We start from the raw sequence: 18,001 nt of genomic DNA, 5'->3' as shown, positions 1-18,001 counted from the left end.
TGCACGCAGTTGACATAGTTTAATTATTGCAGAAGGAGTCTTGTTTTCATTCTGAAAGATGCACTGAGGTTCCAGGTTGGTGTAAATGTAGTATAGATACCAGAGCCACATAAATGAGCTTTCTGTACCTACCTGAGCTTCAGGCCCAAAACAAGTACTGTTGCTGTATCCATGTAGGTGACATATCGCTGTAACTTTCAATTACTGACACTAGTGAAATTATTGATATATTTTTTTCCCATCTGTGAAAGTGCATTGGGATAAGTTCCTCAAGTCAGCTACTAAAAGTTGTTACCAGTACTCAAAACAAAAAAGAGCATAGGATGGTATAGTGACCTGACATTTTCTGCTTTTATGAATATTGATTGTATCCATTTAATTTCAGTATTACTCAGCCCTCCTCCTCCACCCCAAAAAAAACCTGTACCTTTCTAGCACATTTTTTAATCACTAAACAATAAAGCTTTCTTTCTCTGGTTGTTTTTCTTCCAATATTGTAGCATTCCTTTTTACTTCAATGTCACCGTGTTTTATTATTAACAAGTGATTGGAAGAATTTATTTATGTCTTTTTAAAGATAACATTTTTAAATTGGAAGGTTTAATTTGCGTAATGAAATGGTTACAAGCAAGGTGCTTCCATGGCTGTCTTGAGCTCATGGAAGTATTGAACAACAATGTGATAGTGGGAGGAAAAACTAAATTTTGATTAGCAATCTTCATGCTCCATGCACATGTAAATTATGTTTATTATGAATCACATATAACTGTGTTTTAAGTGCCAGAGCACTATGGTATCACCTAAGCATGAGATGGGAGAATAACTATACTATTATGGTTCTTTCTGGTTTTTAAGCAGATTCACCAAAAGGCCCTCACGCATCTACAGGCATGAATGGAAATGTGCAGCATCCCACCAGCACCGGGCAGCAGCAGGTCTCTGCCATACCCTCTCCAAGTGCCAGCAAGCCTTGGCGCAGCAAATCCATGAATGTCAAACACAGTGCAACCTCTACTATGCTGTCCGTGAAGCAGCCTAGTCCTGCAACCTCCCCTACTCCATCTTCAGACAGGCTCAAGCCACCCCCTTCTGAAGGCGTGAAGCCCCCTTCATCTGGACAAAAATCTATGCTGGAAAAATTCAAGCTAGTTAATGCTAGGACTGCTCTGAGACCTCCTTTGTCACTGAGCTCAGGACCCAGTGACAGTGGGAGGGAGGATGATACCTTTTCAGAGTGTGGTGAAATGGATGTCTTAAGCGGTGGGGTGAACAGTGGTGGCTCCACAAGTAGCAGTCCTAAAGTATCACCGAAGTTAACCCCTCCGAAAGCTGGAAGCAAAAATCTCAGCAATAAAAAGTCTTTGCTACAGCCAAAGGACAAAGAGGAAAAGAACAGGGACAAAAACAAAGTTTGCACTGAGAAAACAGTAAAGGAAGAGAAGGACCAGGTCACTGAAACACCTACAAAGAAGAGCTCCAAGATTGCAAGCTTAATTCCAAAAGGAAGTAAGACAACAGCAGCCAAGAAGGAAAGCTTAATACCATCTTCTAGTGGGATCCCAAAACCTGGATCAAAGGTGCCAACAGCAAAGCAGAGCACTTCATCCATATGCACAGGAAGTAAGGAGATTGAAAAACTGAGGACTACAAAAGGAAACCAGTCCCAGTCAACACCAAAATCTCAACTCACTGAGAAGGCTTCTCCTTCCTCTGGTCTTGCTTCTTCTGAAGGGAAAGAGCCAAGTGCAGCTCTCACCCCAGGGTCCTCTGCAACGCTGTCAGCCTCGATGGCTGCAAGCAGTGGCCAAGGCACGGGAAATGGTGTTGTCCAGCTTCCTCAGCAACAGCAATACAGTCACCCCAACACTGCCACAGTAGCTCCTTTCATTTACAGGTAAGGTTATGAAAGGAAATCGGGTTTGTGTTACCGTTTAGGAAAGAGAGCTAAAACAGGGAGGGTAATGGCAGATCACACTGTTATTGTTCTCATCTCACACTTTCTGTCACAGAATTATGCACATATTTTCCTAACATGATTTTTTAATTAATGTTATTATGAACAATTATGAAATTATGAAATTTTTTTTCCAAGAACTCTGAGTCTCTACCTCATACAAAAGCAATCCACTGCAAATATTTGCCCTTTAAAATTCAGGATGTTTTGATTAGAAATACAAATCACATGATACCTTCCCTGTGCAGCTTTTGAAAGGTCATGGCTGAGTCAGGAATTCTAGTGCGAATATTCTTGTTTGCAGTATAAGAACCTCAACATTTATTTGCTGATATTTAATAATATTTGCTTGAAATACACTGTTCTCTTAAAGAAATCCTAAAATAAACTGCTGATTTTTTCAGAGTATGTAATAGTACTAGTAGTATATTAAAGGAAAAGCCATATACAAAGTTTTGCAAGTTCAAAATTTTGGGCAGAGAGAAAAAGTTGCTTTTTGCAAGTCCTTTTCCTGTTTAGTTTTATGTGTGAACTAGGTATAAATTAACTCCATGGGGACAGTTAAATTTTACAGGTGCTACAACCTCTTCTGATGGCCAGGGCTCTGGAATAGGTGAATGAACAATCAAATGTATCAGCCTTTGGCTGAATTTATTTTGCTATATGGTAGAGCAACTGAAGAGAACCTGGAGATTTCATTGTTGTACAGCTCAGAAGACAGAGAAAGTTTAGCAAGACTGGCAGACTGGTCTGAGTAATGATTTCAGATGTCAGCTGTTGGAAGGCTTGAGCGATAGTTGTGGGTAAATGTAACATCTGATAAAATGACAAATAGATTATTAAGCAAAATATACTGGCAGTTTTTGTTAGTAAGTAGTACTCTAGATAATCTTGGCTAAAGATTAAAGAGGTGCTGAAGCAGGCTCTGAGGGAGTGTATATATCATTACACATAACTAAACATAGTTTCAAAACCAATCTGGGTGAGTGATAAACTGTTTAACTTCATTGTGAACAAAAGCAGTTCAGAAAATCTTATAGGAGGGGGAAAAGGCATAATATAGGTTATATTTATTCTAATATGCAGTAAGTAGGTATCACTGAATGTGCTTAATATGCATGTTTATAACTACCTGGAACAACCTCAGTGGTGCAGATGATTTGCAGTGTGGTACATAGGACGACCTACATACATGTTAGGGTGCATATAAAAGGAGAGAGAAATGGCAGCTATGCTTTGCTTTTTTATGTATGTGCTATTTAATGGCAATTTTGCAGCATATTGATGCCATTTCATTGCACGATGGAGATACCTCATCTTTCTTTTAAGCTGCATCACAAAGCAAAATGTAGTTTGAATTTTAAAGGGCGATAGAAGCATGCATCTTCCAGTAAAATTTGGTATTAATAATCATCTCTTCGCTTCAAACAAACAGCAAAGGAGACTGTATTTGAAGTTAAATCTCTCAGATGAAATAAAATCCTCAGAGCCAAGGTCTGATCTCAGAATGCCAGAAACCCAGAGTAATAGACCGACTTTGATGAGGTTTCTTCATGTGTATCTCTGCAACTGAGAGCAGAATCTGACCCCAAAATACACAGTAACTGCATTTATTACAACTCTCAAGGGCTTTGTAATACTACACAATGATTTCATAGAAGAATATAAATATAACCAAGGATAAAATATCAACATTTCCAAAGTCAGCATATTTGTTTTTGTGGACATATGGCAAGTAGAAATGTGCATGAAGCTGGGGTATTGTATTTACATTTTGTTGCTTCTAAACATAACTGTTTTCCGAACAGTCACCGCAGTTTATACACAGAATTTTCAGGTGTGTTTGTTAGCTTCTAGATCAGCTTTATAGATCAATGAGTTAGTAAGCAACCGTTACCATTTAGACTAACAGGGGTTTTTACAGCTGGAAGGAATATCTAGGCTCCATGACTTTGTACTGCAGTTCTTGTAAAAAGTGTCTGTTTAATATAGTTAAAATAAAGTGCATTTTATCCAGTATCCTGTGGAATATTGCAATATACTGCACTGTACTACTGGTCAGTTTAGGCTGTTAGCCCAAGGATAAGTAAGCTAGTGCTTTTTCTGGTTTGTTCTGGTACCTGCAGATATCATGTATTTTACAATGTTTGATTGATTATTACCCTAGAGGCTATTACTGCAGATTTGTGAGTAAAAGAAAATATTCCAAAGAATTGTTTTGAGGCTACCATGTATTTGGCTTAAACAGGGAATGCAATGCTATAATATTTATGAACGCTCATGTTTTCAAGGAATTGTGTGGTTTTATTACCACACAGTACATAGAAAATACTGTTTCACTAGGAGGCTCTGAAATGATATATTGCACTATTCAGCTTTGCGCTCTTGGTGCTTTGTCCTGCCTGATATCACATCGTATTTTTATGCCTCTTAAACACCATGGCATGAAAATTTCTATGGGATTGTTACTTCTCTTCAAAGATCAGCAGCAACAGTCAGAGTTGCATTTGAGATAATCTAAATGGGTATAACTTAAATTCTTCCATCTTCCTCAGCAAGTAATTATTTATTTTCAAATGCAGTTGTGAATGTGTTATTTACAGTCCCTTATATGTCCCCCCTGAAGTTGACTGCAGGGTCCAGGAGATATAAGAAAGACTGAAGTAGATGTAATTTAATTAGCTGCCAGAAAGCTTGATAAGAGAGATACAGCAGGAAAAACTACAAAAAGGAAGGTGAAAGAAACTGTATAATTGTTTAAAGTATACCAGCCATTACTTTAGGTTACACATTCTTCTACATAGAAAGAATTGGAGGAAGATGGAAATTGTGCCATCTGCCAGAGTCCCTTAGACATGTATTGAAATGGACCATAGAATTTACTTCCTAGTGGTGTACTTAAATTTGTAAAACCAAAGTTTAGTGCTTACTAGGTTACAGAGAAAACAGGAAAAAAAAGGCGTTGATGAAAACAAAAAAGAAATCTGAATCTTTCCCCTAAAATCTTAGCAAGAGAATAGCAGGTTAATTGCCCAGTATTTGAAGTTCTTAGCTTTCCTACACATTGCTCAAAAATGTAATATAACTCATAGTTCCAAACATTTTCTTGCATATAGGAGAACTTGTTGTATGCAATCATTTCTTTATTTTTTGAGAGCCAAATTGTATACGTTTGCATTATTTCCATAAATTGGGAAATGTAACTAATAGTTGTAGGAGTATCATACATGACCTCACTCCAGAGAGCAAATCCTTAGCTGTTGTAAATCATCATAACCCTACATGAAGTATGCGATATGTTGGCAATCAACATTTGCCATGAATTTGCTTAAAAACTAAAGAAATATTTTAGTCAGAGAATGTTGAATTGTAACTGAACACATGTAATGCAGTTTGGTTTTATTGGCTCCTTCAGTAACCACTGTAGGAGCTTAGTGAGTTTCTTTTTCATGGTTGGAATATAGAATCTGAAGTGCATAAATCCCAGGGACTGTGATGCTCAGGAACTGCTTATTTCCTGAAGTGCTGAGAGCATAGAAATTGCTACAAAAAATCAGCTGACCACTCATGATCCTGAGCTGCACTTCAGTGTTGTGCTTTGCTTAAATTTCAGTTCTTCAGCTAAATATGTAGCTTAAAGACAGCAACATCTGGAAGAAGTTTCAGTACTGTCTGAATTGAGACTTTGCAGAGGTACTCTTTCAGTGTCAATGCTGGACTACAACAGCCAATTTGGCACTCCTTTTGTCCTGAAGAATAAGAAACTGGTGGCTTCAGCTACCTAACAGGTTGTTGTAGAGAAGATAGGCCCAATCTTTTCTCTGTAATACAGGGTGAAAGGGTAGGAGGTAACAGATGCAAATTATAGCAGGGGAGATGCTGATTAAAAGTTAGAAACAATATTTTTACCTTGGGGCTGGTGAATTACTGGAGCAGGCTTTCCAGAGGTGTGCAAGCTCTGTCCTTGGCCATGTTCAAGACCCAAACAAACAAGGCCCTGAACAACTTAATATAGCCAGACCTGCTTTGAGCAGGTCATTGGACCAGATGGCATCTAGAACATCTTTGATCTAAATTACTTTATGATCCTATGAGGACTAAAGTGTTCACTAGATAGAGGCAGGGAAAGGAAATACCAGTATAATAAATAAGTTACCACGTACTAAAATCATATTCCTATCTCCTTTCCTATATGGTGATTGAAACAATTCTATTAGTAGACTATAGCTTCAAGGGTGCACAGGAAGTGCAGAGTGTTAACAGATGGGAAGGAGGATATAATCTCGTTGCACCTCTGGAGGCACAGTAAAATTCAATTCCAGATGCCTGTTCAGGGTGCTTTTGTACTGGCTTAGGGAAAAAAATAAACTACTCTACATGGATCCTGCTAACACAGCATCTTCAGGATTTTTTGGAGCCATATTTATGTCCAATTTTAGTGACTAGAAGGTACTTCTGGTTTTGGAGTTTAAATTTTCGGTGAAAGATACTCTATTATTTAATTGTGTTTGTTAATAATAGATTCTGCTGCTGAACATAATTGCAACTCTTTAAGAATGTGATGATTCAAAGTTACACTGCAGTGCTTTATTGATGTCTGTTATTTATATTACTGTATTTTAGTATTATTATATGTTTTATTTTATGTAAAAATAAAACAAATCACCACCAAAATTTTGCACTCATGGGTACTGCTGAACATTGCCACTCACCAGTTTTGTTTGTAACAAAAAAAGTGTTTAGAAAAATGCTCTCATTTTCTCAGGCTTGATTGATTTTTCAAGTAATTGTGCAAGAAAGTGTCCAGTGTAGAGGTGTTGGCTTAAGAGATGGAAAGAAGGATAATAAGTGAAAAAATTGTTATAAACATATACTTGATAAATGCAGAGTTAAAACACTAGCTTGAGGATTCTATTGCATGCTGCTTATGGTCTGAATTTATTCTTTTAAATTGCCATATGGACAAGTATGGCCCTATTCCTCTTACTAAATAAGTAGTAAAATGCAGGATAAAGGACCAAAAAAGAATATTCTGTTCAGTCTTCTGTCAGTGGCAACCATATTTAACCTTTCATAAACCAGCCAAGTTTTATTTTAAACTTGTTAATCCCCACTACTCCATGGGAAAGTTTGTCCGGAAACTCATTTCATTGTTAGAAGCTGTTTAAAACCCACATGATGAGATTGTATCCATTTATTACTTTCTTAAGATTGTCCTGTAATTTACAAAGTTTTTTTTTTCCTCTTTTCGATTGCTCTTTTTAAACAGGTGAGGGAATAATCCTATCCCCTTCCTTCTCTTTTGTAAGCCTAAACCAAAACATCTCTTTTCTCTCAGAAGAGCTGCTTCATCCCTATAAGCAATGCAGTAACCGTTCCCTACAGCTGTTCCCATTTTAACTCACATGTCTTTAACATGGGTGATCAAACTGCTCATATTCCAGATGTGGTCCTGCCAGTCTGTTACACTGACAGTGATACACATTCAAGACAGCTGCACCTCAGAGAGATGTTGGAAAAAAAACCAGCATATTCATCTGATATCTTTTGGAACGCTAAGTAAATCCAAAACAAATCTTTGATGTTATCTGTGCTTATCAAAGGTTGGCTATTTCCTAAGAGGCAGGAAATGACTGACTGCATTAAAGACAGCTTATTAAGTAGTGTTCCAAATTCTGTTCTTAATTACTCCTGTACAGCCTCGTTTTAATCAAATTGAATGAGTTTTTGCCAGTGTGATTAAGAGCAGGATTTGTCCCATTAAGCATGTCTGATGCACTTACAAATAGGTAGCATGTAACTCAGTGGGCTAGGGATAAATATATTCGCTGATTGCCATGATTAAAATGGAAAACAAATTGTCCTGTTTTCATGATGGTTGCCTAAATTAACCTGTGCTGCAGATGCACAGCACTGAAAGAAATATCAATGGTTGTTTTGACTAAACTGAAATACTTTTCACTTTCCTTGGTATCAAAGGAAATGCAAGAATTTATTTTTTTTTAAAGACAGTGGGCTGTGAATGAGTAGAGGATAGATGGCCATTCATTAAGGACAACATGTGATGCTAATGGGAAGATCTTTGAATTTACTGTTCGCTTGCCTTGAGTTTAATCCATGCTGTAATCTGTAGAGATCTCTTGAGTCATTCATAGGATACCTGAGCCTCCTTGTTCCTCAAGAGCTGAGGCTCCTGCATGATTTTGCTTGGAAGTTTTTCACCCCTAGACAGTTCTCAACCCATCTGGGCTAAGTTTGACTCCAGAAAAAAGCAGTGCCTAGGTCATCATGCACCAAAAGGCAGGGCTGCTGTAGAAGTGCTGGATCTGGAAACCCAGTGGAGACTTGATGGAGGAAGAGTTATTGAAGACAGCCCTATCCCCAGATTCCTCCTTGGGGTTAGCCCCCATCATGGCTGCCCAAGGACTGGGCAGGTGCCATGTGGTCCATTGCTTCCACAATAAATAACTCAAGTAAGCAGAACTTCAACTGCTGCAGAATTGATAGTCCTGTGTGTTATTTCTGTTGTTGCCTCAGATAATTAGAATCATTGATTTTTTTTTTTTACAAAATTAAATATAAAAATGTTGAATTAAGTCAGCACAGCAGTTTCTTTGCTATTTGTTTTGATAGCAAACCACATTTATTTTACATTATATTTAGTTTCAAGTTTCAAGTAAGATAAAATGGACATTTCATGCTTCTTAGATCTGTTATTTCAGGCTGCCTTTAGATTTAAGAAAACCACATCATATTTACATTTGGTTTGTGTTTCCATGGGTTTTTTTCTACAAATTAAATCAAACATTTTTAAATTATTAGTGTTATATGATCTTTGCTATTCAGTACTTTTACTTTAAGGCTTAGATTCTAATATCATTTTATGTCCCAGAAACTGGATTTGGTGCTGTAATTAATGGCACTGATCAGATTCTAAAATTTGGAATGGAAATCTTTGCAAGTATGTCTTCTCCCAGTATGTTTCAACTTATCTTCCTGGTTATAACTGCATCAGGCTTTTGAAAATAGAAAAAAACAACAACAAAACACCGAAGAACAAAAATGTGTGGTATTCGGTATATCTCTAAAAGCTTTGATGTGACCAGGGCAAGAAGCGTTGTGAACAAGTGAAAACTTTTATTCCTTGTTTTTTGAAGTAAACAGATTCATTCATGGTGCTGAAGGTTACTTAGTTGCTTTAACTCACTCATTACTTGTTTGTACTCTTGGTGGGAGATCCATTCCTTTTAACACAAGTATCTCTGTTCCCTTACAGTCAATAATGAGTTATGTATTCATCTGCATCAACTTTATCAGCAATAGTCACTGCCAGAGGACAATCTAGATCATTGAATTTTATGTTACCTATCCCCATTCACTAGATGAAGAATCAGTGCAAATATTGGGTATAGGTGAGCGATGGGAGTCCAGACCACTTCAGCCTTTTCTGATGATAGATGTCTAAATAAACAGGAACGGATCCCTTCTTAGAGGACTTCTATCTTAGAAGGCATACATATAAGGCTCTTGGTCATTCACGGAGAGGTTTGCACCACCCTCCTAGCTTGATAAAGTGATTGATGGCTGATATACAATCAGGAATGCGATGCCATAGGGTCAGAAGAACAGGCAGAAAGGATCTCTCTTTGTTTCTAACCAGAGATGGAATCATGTAAACTCCTTATATAGTTTGTGGAGAATGCTAGAAATACTTGAACTGCACCCACCTAGCTGGGTGCTTTTCCTACAAAACTGAAAGCAACCTACTCTTTTCCAGTGTTCCTCTTAAAAACCAGCTTCAACCCCAATGGCTTCAGGATTTGGGTTTAACAAAAAAAGTGCAGACCAATTACCTCTACCATTGTTATAAGTGTCTTTTTTCTGAAATGTGTTTTTAGGTTGATAGTTTGCCCTGGACTTACCCAGCTCTAAGTCTCAGCACTAAACCCAGACTGGAGGACTCATGAGCACTCATGGCCTCTGAAAGTGGCTTTCAGTTAAAGTGGGCATACCCCTCATTCATTCTGATGATTTGAAACAATATGAGAAAGCAGGCGGGTCTGTGGAATGTCAGTGTGTGTTCGTTGCAGAGGGATAGAGTAGGCTTTTTGTTACTTAAGACATTGTGCTCAAGCACCAAATGTAAAATTATGTTCAAGGTCAGCTGAACATATTTAACCTTGCAACACCTGCTCCGCTTGTGTTTCCAAAGTTTTACAGAGAAAAATAGTAGATGAGAACCTAAAATAGTTTTTTATAGTGGTTGTTCATTTCCAGCATCCTAAAAGTGCAGAAGTTATTAAGGATGACACTGCATCAGATCAGACATCATTTACATTTCTGTTTCTCTATAAGTAGAGTCAGAGTTAAATTATTCTAATCAAAGGATTCCACCACAACAGTATTTGTGCCGTTGTACTTATGTCTGCTCCCTCAGTTACCATATGAATTACTGAAAAAATCCGTTCAGTAGGTAACTTGGAAGAAAATGTTAATTGGAAAGTTATTTCATAAAATAAATTGCCATAAAATTATTTTGAGGGGTGAGTCACTGTTTTTATTAGTTATATTTATAAAATACACATTCATCACAGAGTTAAATATTTGTGTTTAGAGTACAGTTGGAAACACTTTATGGTAAATTTTGAGAACTGAGCTATAAATGCAACATTTTAAAATTAGGATATAAATATTTCACTAGTCTTAAGAAATCCAAAAATTGAGTATGCTGTTCATGTCAGGAAAGCTGGATGAACTTAAACTCCAAGTGAAGAATTTTTCCATTTTATTTCAGAAAGTGGCTAGTATATCTTTACATGTATTCTTTCACTGTATACAAATATGGTACATACTGCTATTTAATGGCATCATAGTTCAATAGTTCTTGCATAAAACAGATGCTACAGCAGTTCCTTAAGAAGAGACAATAATTGTCATCTATTTTGTATTATAATCCACACATTTGTGTGTTTCTTGCTATTAATCATTATGCAACAGCAAATAACTGTATCCAACAAAGGGTACCTGTTATAATTTATCAATGATATCCACAGAATTATATCATCAAAGAAAACATGGGCTATTTGTTAGCTAGTTAATGGAAAAAAACTTGTATTGTCCCATTTCCACAGTTATATAAGGGGCATTATCAAAAGTAGCTGCACATAGATTTAAATATCTAGGCCAGATTTCCATTCCAGCCTTGAATAAGCTTCTTCCCACATGGCCTTTCTCGTTTAATATTTCAGCAATTACAAGTTTTCATTTCCCTTATATATGTGACAATCAATTTAAATGGATTCTACTTATATCCGATTGACTCTCTTGCAGAGAAAATGTGAGGAAAAAAAATGGCTCCAAATTTCTCAGCATTAACTGAGTGGTTTCTGAAAAGACACAGAGAGAGTTCCCAGCTGCTTGCAAATTTTTGTAGCTGGAGTCAAACCATCACAGTAAGAATGTGACATTCATGGTATTTTCACCATACAGTGATACAATTCTAGATGGAGGGGAAAGTACCATTTGTTTCCATTAATACATGAATGGTAGATAATAATCAGTCTTCTTCCTTAATTACAGAACTCTCTCAGAAAATGACAGTACCTCTTTACCTCCTGCTGACTCCTGCACCAGTCCTACTAAAATGGATTTGTCATTCAGTAAGACTGCCAAACAGTGCCTAGAGGAGATATCTGGTGAGTAACAATAAGTCAGGAGAAGCCTGTTAATTTCTTTATTTACATCTGTTTCTTACCAAGAGCTTTGCAATGGGTCGAAATAATACTTCTGACCTCTATTCATGAGTGATATTAAGTATGCAGAAAATTTGGGTCATACGCAGTGCTTCAAATGCACAATTCTCTTATCTGAAATGGCTCCTTTTGTTCAGATACCCTCTTCATCATTTTGCAGAAACTGGTCTGTCATGAGTTTCAAATCATTATTATTTTTTAGTCATACTGAATGTTCCAAGAGGAGCAATGGAAAGTAGATACCAGAATGTTTGACACTGCTGCATTTAAGATTATCAAATTAAATCATAACATCAGAACTGAGACATAAATTACAAAGATATATTTTGCTTCTATAAACAAAGCTATATTCAGAAAATGAGCAAATCCTTACATTGTACCTAAATTTAAGCTACTGCTAGACCTAAGCTGCTAAAGGTTGTGTTCTGGAATCCCTTGTAAACCTGAAGTAAAATCCCTATTAGGTTACAAATGTGAGGGGATTTTTTTTTATTTACTCATATTGGTACAATTCCTTTGAAGTCAACAGCGCCATAATGATTTACATCAGCCAAGGGTCTGGTCATAACTCTGCCTACGGACGCAAAAAGCAAAGTATGTCACAGCTGACTTTCTCATCAGGACAGCAGGGTTGTGTGGGAGTACTTTCAAAGGGACTCGCTACCAGAGCTGTTTTGTTGGGGTTTGGGGTTTTTGTTTTGGTGTTGTTTTGTTTTTTCTGGTTGTGGGTATTTTCTATGAACATCTTTACTGTTATTTGCATTTTTACAAGAATAAAAGGTGAAATCCTGTCCTACATGATTCACCTGTAGTTTTGCCCTTCTACTCCAAAGTTCTAACATTCAGATGAATTTATAATGAGTCATGTGGTTCTTCGTACACAGGATATAATTCACTTAAAGCACTGATCTGACACATCAGTCTAAAATTATCTCCACCAGAAGGGAAATCAGATGCCCAACTTTTGTGGGACTGTCTTGGCATTTAGCTGACTCATACTGAAATTGAGGTTTTGTCCTGGTTTGTCTCAGTCCCTTTGGAAGTTTTCTAACTCTAGCATTCCTTAATTGCTCAGCCAGCTTTTGTGAGAAATATGTCACCCTGAAACATGTGAACATGGGTTCCCTGGAGGCGACGCATGCCTGTTAACGTGCAAAAAATATTTTTAATTAATCCAGAAAAAAGACTCATTGGTCTTGCATATAGAAAGACTATAATTAAAACACTTATTTGAATCAAAAGACGATCCATGGAACTATCCGCAGAGATGCTAAAAAATAACAGATCGATTCAGTACCTGCTGAAATGATCAAACAGGATATCATGTCTTCTGGCCTTTTACTGTTCTGAACAGAAAAGGAACAGCATCAAAAAGAAGAAAATGGCATAAAGGGCACTGGACATCAGAGAGATTTCTAATCTGATTATTGAGACTCTGTGATTAGCAGTTGACTGATAGACCAGGCAACAAAGCAGAACCACTGGGAAAATGTGGTCAGTGGTCTGTTGTTTACAGAGGAAAACACATTTGTCACCCATAATTGGCTGTTAGCAGAAAAAAACAGTTAATGGATCAAGTATTACAATTGTGTATAATTGTCTGCATTGGTGAGCCATCACCAAGTCATTGGTGATTCTGTCACTGGTGAGCCTGCATGAAAAAAAACTTATGTGATGGCTGTTCAGGGGAGTATTCCATGATGGATTAGCTATAAGAAAGAACAAATACATTCTATTACTTAGAAGCATCTTCATTATACTATGACCAAGGGATTATACCAGTGGTAGCAAGGAGATATGCAAGGGTTACTTCCTTGATTTGGTCATATGTACTCAGGGTGTTAAGAAATTCATCCAGAGTTTCTTTTGCTTTGATACTGTCTTTTTCCTGAAATCTTTCACTGCTGCTGTGGATGGGCAACATTTTTATATTATCTTGAGTTTCTTTTGCACCTTGGTAACCAAGCACACTGGCACAATATATTGATATACAGTAAGGATAATAAGGATCATGCAAGGGACTAAGCATTTGTGGAAACCACTAAATCTTACAGGAGTGCATTCATAAAGTGCTGTTGCACCATTATTGTGTTTCTGCTTCATTACTCTTTATTATTTTTACAGGGCTAAATATTTACAACTAAAGCTACCAAGCTCAGGACTAAGGTATCTTAGCCCATGTCATTATATAAACTGTTTCTCTACTTTCAGAATGTTTTCTCAGTCATCTTTGATATTGTCTCTTGACTGAAGTTTACTGCTCCCATAACCGGCCACGCAGATCATATCAGGGCTTCTAGTCCACTTCGGGGCAAGATCAGCCAATCAGTCTTAAACTAATGCTGTAAGCAGAGCTGGTTCAAGGCATCCCACAGTATAGGCAAAACTTGGATGCAGAAAGAATAATTTTAAAAAGATTTGGAAGTGGTTGATCAGGCACCATTCTCCTTGAGTGATTCAGGATACCAAACCCAAGCTGATTTCTTTGCTTTGGTGGACAGTCATGGCTCTGTTTTCTGCGCCTAGCAAGACAGTTCACTCCCCTTTGTTACTGCCTCAGCATTGGTGATGGGGAAGTAGACAGGTAAAATGAGAATCTGTAGGAGTAGTTTCCAGCTCTCCTCTGCTCTGCCTTCCTCCCTATTTCTAAGAGAGACAATTACTTTTAAAACCTCTCCTGCCTTCCTGCTCAGAGCTAGTGAAAGGAGGGGGCAAACTCAGAGTGCAAACCTCTTGTTTCCTGGCCACTACTCTGCAAATGATCACTTGGTGAGGGGAGAGTGAGATGGTGTGGCTGGGATGGACCCAGAAATACAGCCCTAGTAAAGTGAGCAACCTCTTTATTTTTAGCTTGTCCCCATAAATCTGCTGTCCTGGGTAATTTGCCTCTTGGTAGAGCTACTGTAAATCTGGGTTTCTTCACTGTTCCTCTGTCCCTGCTGGGAATTTGCTCCAGATGTGATCTGAAGTGCTTCAGACTTTTTTTTCCTACCCTTTTTTTTTTTTTTCTCTGAATGTTCCAAAGTTCAGCCAGAGCAATCCCAGATGTTTTCATGGTGCACGTGCAGATCAGCAGTACAGCACAAGCACAATAGTTGTAAGGCTTCCTGCACACCTTGGATCCCCTCTGCATGTATGGTGCCAGTGATGCCTATACACATGCTGAATGAGTCCCATTTGCAGGCACAAGTCACCTGCTCAGTAGTTTTGCTGTGTTCTGCATAGGGTAGATTCATGGCACATGTGGCATACAGATGTGTAGACTTCTGTCCAGGAAATCACAGACAGAAATTTAGGAGTCCTGTTCTGCAGTCATGTATGAACACACTTTCTTGCATGTACTGTATGTACCACTTGCCTCAACAAGACTACTCAGTATGTATGTTTCTGAAAAACTGGAGTTTAATGTTATAGACTACATATAGCTATATAGGATTTTAAAATGAGAGTGAAAAGAAAGCCTACTAAAGTAATCCATGTGTTGCATGGTATGACTAAGAACAAGTTGTTTAGACTTTCTTACCTAGTATTTCTACTTGTAACTGTGACATTTATTAGTCTCTGCTAAAGTTTATTGGAGAAAGATGCCACTATGTTAATTATTTAATGAACCATTGTAAACTGTACATGTCAGTAACTACAAAGTATTATTTTATGAAATCAGTGATAGCATTTGGCTTTAACAAGTATTTACATGTTCAAAGAGCTTAATGCAAAGTGTTTGATTAAATAATTATTCATGAATTTACAAATATTGACTAATTATAAAAAATCTGAGGGATGAAGCAGAAATTAAAGTAATTTTAAGTGTTACAGGTCAATATCAATGGCAGCATTAGTACAAAAACATTCCTTTTTCAAGATTTTATGTTTACTGAGCTGATTTTTTTACTCACTGAAAGAAAAAGTTAATAGGTTTGGAAATAGTTTACAATTTTATTTTTTTAGATAAGTTTAACTGAAGAGGTTCATAATCTTATGCGTTTGCAGCTCTATTACATAATTCATCTGTAAGGCTCCAAACTATGCACTGATACTTCAAGGAAAGTCTGTTCTAAGAACTAAATTTGCCCTTGATTATTATTTCTTAAAATAATTTAATAACTCCTTTTATGGAAGAGAGTAAAAATAAGGTAATATGTTACACTGACTGTGATGGGTTGGCGAAGTTCCCTGTACTGTTCTCGATTTAAACATATTCCTGCAGGGTGGGTAGAGGCTACATGAAACTGCAAGATTAGTTGGGGAATAATGCTCTGTCATGACATTTGCTCTCCTCTGGTCTCACATTTTGTCTTTTTTAGTTTAGAAAGTAGTATTTGCTTGTTGCTATATTTAATCATTTTAAAATGGTGGGATGAGTATTTTAAATTTTTTAATAAATAAAACTGAAAATTCTCCACATTGCAATTTTATGTATTTTCAAATGACACCCTGCAGAGAATGTGGTAAAGCAGAATGACAAATGCACTGTTCTTCCTGCAGAACGCTTGGTTCCAATATGTTCTTGTGTATCTGCTGTATCTGAAGATAATCACAATACCCTGTCTGCCAAGTGAGACAATGGGGTTAATGGGAGAAAAGTTCATCTAACCTTGTAATTAAGTGCTGTAGTCTAGTATCTGTACACATGAAGGCTGAATAGAGGTTGTGAGATCAGTCTCAGTACCTCCATATCCCAGCATTTGACTCATTGTGTTTAAAAGTATGTGCATCGTGGTCTGAAATCTTTGCCCTTCCTATTAATTCAAAATATAGCAAGTGAGAATACTGTACCAATTTGAGTGTAAGTTGAGGTTTTAAAACCACTGAGTGGGAAAAGAGTGAGGTTGCCCTTCATTTTGCAAGTTCTCTATTGTTAGTGCAGCTCTATGAAGCCTTTCTAACAACCTCAGCAGCTTCCTCAGCCTTTCTGGGCATGCTGTTATAGCCACACGGTGCCGGAGCACGCGGGTAGTGCTAGAGCTCTGCTTCCTCAACCGAGGCCGTATCAGCATCCACACCAGTGCGCCGGGCTCTTCTTAAGGCAGGCACTGGCATGTGCATGAAAGCTTTTTAAGGGCCCATATGCCACTGCAACTGGCAGACCCTGGGAGTAAACACAGCAGTCTTCCAGTTTGTTTCTGTGCTGAAGAAGTGGCAGATATTTAATATTTGGGACAATTTTGTACTTGGGCTGACAGAGGATTCTTCTTGTCTCCTCTGACTGTGTGGACTAGGTGGGAAGGGGAGTGGTATCTTCTTGTGGACCATGTCTTTCTAGGAATGTGTCAGTGATTTAATATGGAAAACCATCATTGCTTGACACTACTGAATATTTTTCTACATTGCTTCTGTGTTCATGGGGGTTACTTAGGAAAAAATGCACCTTTCCTTAAAATGTCAAAGAAGTTTCCCTCCCCCACCCCACCCCCCCTTTTCTTTTTTTCTCTATCTATCTTCAAAAAGTGTAAACTGAGACGGTGAAAAGCAAGTACACTGAAGCTTCTGTTAACATCGGTTTATTCATACAGGCAATCTGCAAACAGTCTGCAATTCTTAGGGTGGCATTTTTAAAGGTTACTTTCTTGTCATGGTTTCTCAGGTAGGGATTTGAGACGAGCATATTTGCACACTGACAAAAGCAGTATATTGGTACGCAACAACGTTCATATTTGTAGATTTCTACGTAATGTGTTATGAAATTAATTGCCCCTAGACAAAAAAGTTTATATCTAAAAATCAGAATGAAATTCACCAATTTCTTTGTTCACCTGTCTATTATTTCTGAGACTGCTATCTTTTTCTCTGTGAGAAAAGGTGTGTTTAAATATAAGTCTTTTTTTCTCTCCTGACAATGTATTTAAAAACATTTAGAATTGGTGAACTTAGTTCAGACATGATACTGTGTTGGTTTTTAAAAAAAAAAAAAATACTATTCCATTAATAGATTTTCTTAAGAAGATTGTGAAACGATTTTATTAGAGGTTTTTAATTCCATACTAGCCTCTGAATCTCACAGAGCTGCAAACAAGATATATATATTTTAAGAAGAAAGAATGAAATTAAGTATTTCCTTTTATAGATCACCTTACTGGTTAGGTACTGTTATGTTCTGAATTTTAGCTTCCTTATGATTTTAAATTATATTTTCTTTATTTAGAACAGAAATTGCAAGACTGAAGGTCCATTTGCAAATCTGCTTTTAGCTTCCTGCCCTGGGAGTAGCAGTGATAGGGAAGAAATAGTTTGTCATCCTTACCTTTTGGGGAGAAAAATAGGATTTGACTGTGAGCTAGGTCTGTTACTGTAGCAT

At 37.3% G+C, this 18,001-nt stretch overlaps 1 protein-coding gene across 11 annotated transcripts in view; it reads left to right on the top strand.

Annotated features, from left to right (window-relative positions):
- The window catches only part of NAV3 (neuron navigator 3), a 543,191-nt gene that overhangs the window by 407,583 nt on the left and 117,607 nt on the right, over window positions 1-18,001 (top strand). For 9 of the 11 annotated variants that reach the window (XM_061454721.1, XM_061454723.1, XM_061454722.1 and 6 more), the window contains 2 exons: window positions 856-1,894; window positions 11,534-11,649. In XM_061454721.1, coding sequence (XP_061310705.1) covers window positions 856-1,894; window positions 11,534-11,649 — 1,155 coding nt within the window. The remainder of the gene's footprint in view (window positions 1-855; window positions 1,895-11,533; window positions 11,650-18,001) is intronic. The other 2 variants (XM_061454717.1, XM_061454726.1) reach the window with 1 other exon arrangement.

Source organism: Pezoporus flaviventris, unplaced genomic scaffold, assembly GCF_033815535.1.
Source record: "Pezoporus flaviventris isolate CSIRO_AGI_PZ_B2104156 unplaced genomic scaffold, CSIRO_AGI_Pfla_v1 ptg000016l, whole genome shotgun sequence".
Classification (NCBI taxonomy): domain Eukaryota; kingdom Metazoa; phylum Chordata; class Aves; order Psittaciformes; family Psittacidae; genus Pezoporus; species Pezoporus flaviventris.
Note: the sequence above shows the minus strand (reverse complement) of the source record. Positions and strands in the feature narration are given on the sequence as shown.